The sequence below is a fragment of the Papaver somniferum genome, chromosome 9 (assembly GCF_003573695.1).
Source record: "Papaver somniferum cultivar HN1 chromosome 9, ASM357369v1, whole genome shotgun sequence".
Taxonomy (NCBI): Eukaryota; Viridiplantae; Streptophyta; class Magnoliopsida; order Ranunculales; family Papaveraceae; genus Papaver; species Papaver somniferum.
In genome coordinates, this window is record NC_039366.1 from 116,647,658 (window position 1) to 116,653,430 (window position 5,773).

Consider the following 5,773-nt stretch of genomic DNA (forward strand, 5'->3'; position numbering starts at 1 on the left):
ATGTATATTCCCCATTTGGAGAAGGGTCAGGGGCTATCTACAGAATTTAACTTTGTTGCGGGAGCATGGATCCTTCTGGGAAACCGTTGACATTCTTCACATCTTCTGGACATCCTAGCTGCATCTCTTATCATATGCGGCCAGTAATACCCCTGCATCTTTTCCTTGTCCGATAACGATCTCATTCCGCTATGATTCCCTGCATCGCCATAATGTATTTATTTTAGAATGAGGTGCCCCTCTTGTCTTGACATACATCGTAGTAATGGTCCGAGGAAAGATTTTTTATATAAGATCCTATCGCGGAGGTCATATCTCCCTGCCTTGGCTTGTATCTTCCTGGCTAGTTTCAGGTCTGCAGGTAGAGTACCTTCTTGAAGGTAAAGATGAATCTCAGATCTCCAATCTTTTTCCTTGGTAAAATCCTCATCCTCATTTGCTTTCGTTACGATGTCATCTTCCATGAAATCGTCGACAATATCCTCCCCTGCGTCATCCTCAGCAATGTCCTCCCCAACGTTGTCCTTGCGGTGTGTGGCGAGGGATTGCTGAGGGATGACGGAAGGTTCGTACACCCTGGATACTTTGATAGCTTTCACACTCTCATCTTTTAACATAGATGAAATCTATGCCAAGGCATCGGCATGCCTGAGTTCCTTTCTGCATAGGTGCCGAAATTTGATGTTCGGTATCTGGGCTGCCAGTGTCTGGAATAACGCCATATACTTTGAAAGGGTTTCATCGTAGACATTTTATTCTATCCCGATTTTCCGTATGACCAGCTGTGAGTCACTTGTCAAGCGTACCTCGGTTAAGCCCATTTCTATTATTAAACGAAGAACATGTACCACAGCCTCGTATTCGACGATGTTGTTGGTATGTCCCTTGAACTCTAGTCTCAGCGCATGGACGATCCTTTCTCTGGTGGGGGTGGTGATTACGATGCCTATGCCATCACCTTCCCGATTTCTGGACCCGTCTACGAAGACTTCCCATTGCCTTTGGTTTGTAGGTTCCAGAATATCGACAGGGTCCTTTCCATCTTCGGTTTCTGGCATGCCTTGGACTTCCTCGTCATTGTCCAGAGGTAAGTCCGCTAGGAAATCTGCCAAAACTTGAGATTTCTGGGAATGTTGAATATCATGGATTATGTTGAATTGGTCGAGATGTGTGTTCCATTTTGCTATCCTTCCAACTTTCTCGGTGCTTTTGAGAATAACCGCTAACGGTGGTTTGCAGGGGACACGAGTATAATGAGTCAAGAAATATGTTCTCAACTTATGAGTTGCCCATACTAGTGCCAAAATGAGCTGCTCGATCTTCGTGTAATTCCGTTCCGCCTGGTTAAGTGTCTTGCTGACATAGTAAATTGGTTGCTCGATCTTCGTATTGGTTTTAACCAGCACTGCGCTGACCGCATCATCGGTTGCAGCTATATAAAGAGCCAATACTTCGTCAGGATCCGGTTTCTGGAGAATGGGGATTGTTGCCAAGTACTCCTTAATTTGTTGGAAAGCTATCTCACATTCAGGGGTCCACTCGAATTTGCATCCTTTCTTGAGGATGCTGAAAAAGGGTTTGCATCTATCTGAAAATCTTGAGATAAACCTCCCTAGCGCTGCTAGGGATCCATTGAGTTTTTGGACTTCTTTCAAGTTCTTCGGGGACGGAATTTCTATGATGGATTGGATTTTGGCAGGATCGACTTCGATGCCCCTTTTAGTTACTAGGTATCCAAGGAATTTCCCTGAAGTAACACCAAACGTACACTTCTCCGGGTTTACTTTCATGTTGTGCTTCCTCATAGCCTCAAAGATATCTCTCAAATCATGGTGATGGTCCGCGCGCAACTTACTTTTGACCAGCATATCATCTACGTAGACCTCCAGCGTATTCCTTATCCACGGTTTGAAGATAGCGTCGACCATCCTCTGATATGTCGCCCCCGCATTTTTCAGTCCGAAGGGAATTCTTGTGTAACAATAGAAGCCGTGAGGGGTGTAAAATGCTGTGTGTTGTTTGTCTTCTTCCGCCAGGAAAACCTGGTTGTATCCTGAGTAACCGTCCATGAAGGATAGTTCTTCGTATCCTTCCACATCTTCGACCAGTTGGTCGATGCTAGGGAGTGGATAACTGTCCTTAGCGCAGGCCTTGTTGAGGTTGATGAAATCTATGCAAATTCTCACCCTCCGTTTTTCTTTGGCACGATGACCATGTTTGAAATCCACGTGGGGTATTTCACCTCCTTGATGAATCCTGCTTTTAGCAACTTGCTGAGTTCCTTCTCAATGGGCTGATGATACTCTGGAGCTATCTTGCGTACCTTCTGTCTGAAAGGAGCTGTGCCTGGTTTTATACGGATCTCATGTTGAATTATCTTCGAATCTATTCCCGGCATGTCTCCTAATTTCCACGCGAAGACATCTACGTACTCTATGAGTAATTGGGTTAGGGCTAGCTCTCTTTCCTTGCTCATTAAAGTTCATATCTTGATCATTTTCGGATCTTTATCTGTCTCTATGTTGATTTCCTTAGCGGGTTCCAAAGATGTAAATGTAGGCTTCGGTTCCCCTAGGAGAGGGACGTTCTTTAATTGTTATTTGGTAGGCTCCTCTGTCGTCTTGGCCGCTGAGGTACTTGCCTCAGCGCATTGGACGTCTCCCCCCTTCATCAGGCTTTTTCCTGCGATTCCTTCGAGGTACAAATCAATGGCCTTTTCTTTGGCATCTTCCTTGTTCCGGATTCTGCGGGATTTCCGTTGCTCCTCTAGCTCGTTATTGAGCTGGTTTTGCATAGCTTGGCATTCCCGAGAAGTGACCTGGTCACCCTTGATCTCCATTATCCCTTCGGGTGATGGGAATCGAAGACACTGGTGATAAGTTGATATTATCCCCTTGAGCTTGTGTACCCATCTTCGTCCGATGATAGCATTGTAGGGGGAAGGAGCATCTACCACGCTGAAACGGGTGTCTATCTTCATCGGTCCTGCATTTATTTGTAGAACAATGTTCCCCAGTGGTTTCGTAGGAGCCCCGTTGAATCCATAAATGGTGTGGTACGAAGATATCAGCTGCTCGTCGTTTAGCTCCATTCGTTTGAACGTATCATAGAACAAGACGTTGACTGAACTTCTTCCGTCAATGAGGATCTTCTTGATGTTGCACCCTACTATGGGAAGTGTGAGAATCAAAGGATCATTGTGATCCTCCATGTCTTCCTCCACATCATCTGCCTCGAAAGTGATCGGTGCATCCATCCATTGCTCGTGATCGTCTATCTCTACCCCATCGATCTTGTACAGCTCGCAGTAGTCTTCGAATTGCTTTCTCAGCCTTTTTCCAATCTGCGTTGTTAACGATGGTCCAGCGGCTTCCGAACACGAAATGGTGTTTAGTGTTCGATTGCCTTCAGGCAGTTGAACTTGTTTGCTTCGATTCGACCTGTCATCTGCTTCTTCCTTCCTTATGTATTGCTTCAGTTCTCCGTTGTCGATAAGCTTTTGGACAATTATCTTCAAGTTCTTGTACTTCTCGGTTGGGTGCCCACTGAAACAGTGGTAGTCGCAGTATTCCTTCGATTTTCCGGATCTTGGGGGTTGCTTTCCTTTTGACCATGTCCATTCCAAGTTTTCTCGACCCTTAATTTCTTTTAAAATTTGAGCGTAACTTGTGTTTATCTTTGTGTAAACTCGATCTTCGAACCTTCGATCATCGTTTCGAGGACCTCTTCTTCCTTCCTTATCTTCGTATGGGCGTTCGATCGAACCTCTTTTCGATCCGCTGGCCTGCTCTGTGGAGTTAGTTCGATGAGACCTTTGAGCATGAGCCCTCGGATTTTCTCGTTGGATTTCTTCCAACCTGGCGTGTTTTTCGATGATTACTCGAAGATTCCCTTCCCTCGTGGGTACACTCCCATGAATCTCGACAAACAACGGGCTCATCCTGTCTAAACCCCGCTTGTAGCAGTTAATGCTGACCACTGGGTCCACATTCCCTATAGCCTGGCATATCTTATGCCATCTATCCGTGTATTCCCTGGTCGTCTCCTTGTATCTGATGGCTAATGAGAATAAATTGTCCATCCCAGCGTGGACGGCCTTGTTATACATGTAAGTTCTTAAAAACTTTTCGGTGAGTTTCTCATACGATCCGATGGAGTTGGGAGGTAGGTTATCAAACCAGGACAGGGTCGATCCCTTCAATCTCGAATGGAAATATCTACAGAGGACCACGTCGTCCTGATCCCATCGGGCCAACATACGGTTGTAATACCGAAGATGGGCCGCGGGATCGCTGGATCCATCGTAGCATTCAAATGCTGGAATCAGACATTTCTTGGGGATTTCAGCTTTGGCTAAGCTTGGGACTAGAGGAGTAGTATTATCTTCTCTCATGACTTCCTCTAATTTTCCACATCCTTGCCTGGACTTCAGCTGCTTGATCTTTTCCATCATTTCAGCACGAAGATCTTTCATCGCACGATGATAGCCGGCTATTGTTGCGGATTGCCCTGGTCTTCGATCATTACTATCGAAGTAATCCGAGTCTTCGGGATCATATTCTTGGTCTGACGATCGGTTTCCCCTGATGTGTCCTTGGTTCAAGGGATCGAGATTGGCTTCGTTTGTTACGACCATTCTTCGATCGTGATTTGGCTCTGGTGCTTTTGAATTAGCTTCGTCATGTTGGTTCGATATCTTATTTTTGAGCTCCTGGTTTTCTCTAGCCAGTAATGCCACTGATTCTGCGTATGCTTTCTGATTCTTCTTTAGTTCTTCGAGCTCTGCCATCAATTGGGAGGAATGATTCGATCCTTGGTTTGGTGTCCCGACCTGTCACTGCCCTCCAACCGCCATGGTTAGGCCTTCGTCGATTGTATGGATTTGGGGGGGGGGGGGGGGGGATCGGTATCCCTCATCGGTGGATCTCCTTGTGTTACGATGGGTTGATTCATCGTTAGCAATGGCTGAGTGGTTGGAATGGTGTGGTTTTGATCATTTGTCTGCGGCATTCCGAAGGATGCCTGGTGCATTGTTGATTCTGCGAACCCTTCACGTTGCTCATGAACGTGTGATCTCGTTGCTAGACTGGTCTTATCAGCCTGTGCCGCAAGGGCTTTGACCGTTGCCGCTGCTATCGTGCTGGCGTTCATTGGTGAGGTGATCTCAGCTGTGTCCACCTTCTGGGTCGCGGTCTTTGCCTTCTCACCCTTCTGCTTACTGCGGGTCACAACTGGTGTGGTCCTCAACGTTTTTTTTATGGGGCCTTTACTTTTCCTACCTCCTTGACTTTTTCCATGTCAGATTCCTGCAAAAGACGATAAGCAGTCGAGGGAAAAAGGGATCGCAATGGTTTTGTTAGCATAGTTAAACTTAAGTGCAGGCGATTACGACACCGAAGGTGCGAAAAAGATATTCCATATATTACTCCCCTCTTCAGAAGTATTGGATTTTCTTGATTCCTTCGATCCATCGTGAAGCTCTAAGAATAACATGAGGGAGTTTTAAATGTGTTTTAACATCCTAATACGACAGATCTGCGGTTTTAAACGATAATGGTTGGCATATCTGTTTGTTTTAAACAGCAAAGGTACCAGATCTGCGGTTTCAACACTCAAAGTCAACAGATTCGGTATTTTAAAAGGACAGATGGCAGATCTGTTACCTCAAAACAGAGAAGACAAATCCTAGGAAACATACCTGTTGTTTTTACAAGTCCGTAAATGAAGTTTGTAGAAGAATCAGCGTAAAAACTCTTATGGAAAAATCAGTGTA

The 5,773-nt window shown here is 45.5% G+C and overlaps 1 protein-coding gene across 1 annotated transcript; it reads right to left on the reverse strand.

The window, feature by feature from the left end:
* Positions 1–2,596: 2,596 nt before the first annotated feature.
* Positions 2,597–4,789, reverse strand: LOC113312464. Its single transcript, XM_026561215.1, has one exon. It carries the CDS (start codon positions 4,787–4,789, stop codon positions 2,597–2,599), a length of 2,193 nt encoding a protein of 730 aa, XP_026417000.1.
* Between the last annotated feature and the right edge of the window lie 984 nt (positions 4,790–5,773).

Coding starts and splice junctions, on each gene's coding strand:
- LOC113312464 (XM_026561215.1), bottom strand. CDS start 4,789: ATGGCAGAGCTCGAAGAACTAAAGAAGAATCAGAAAGCATACGCAGAA.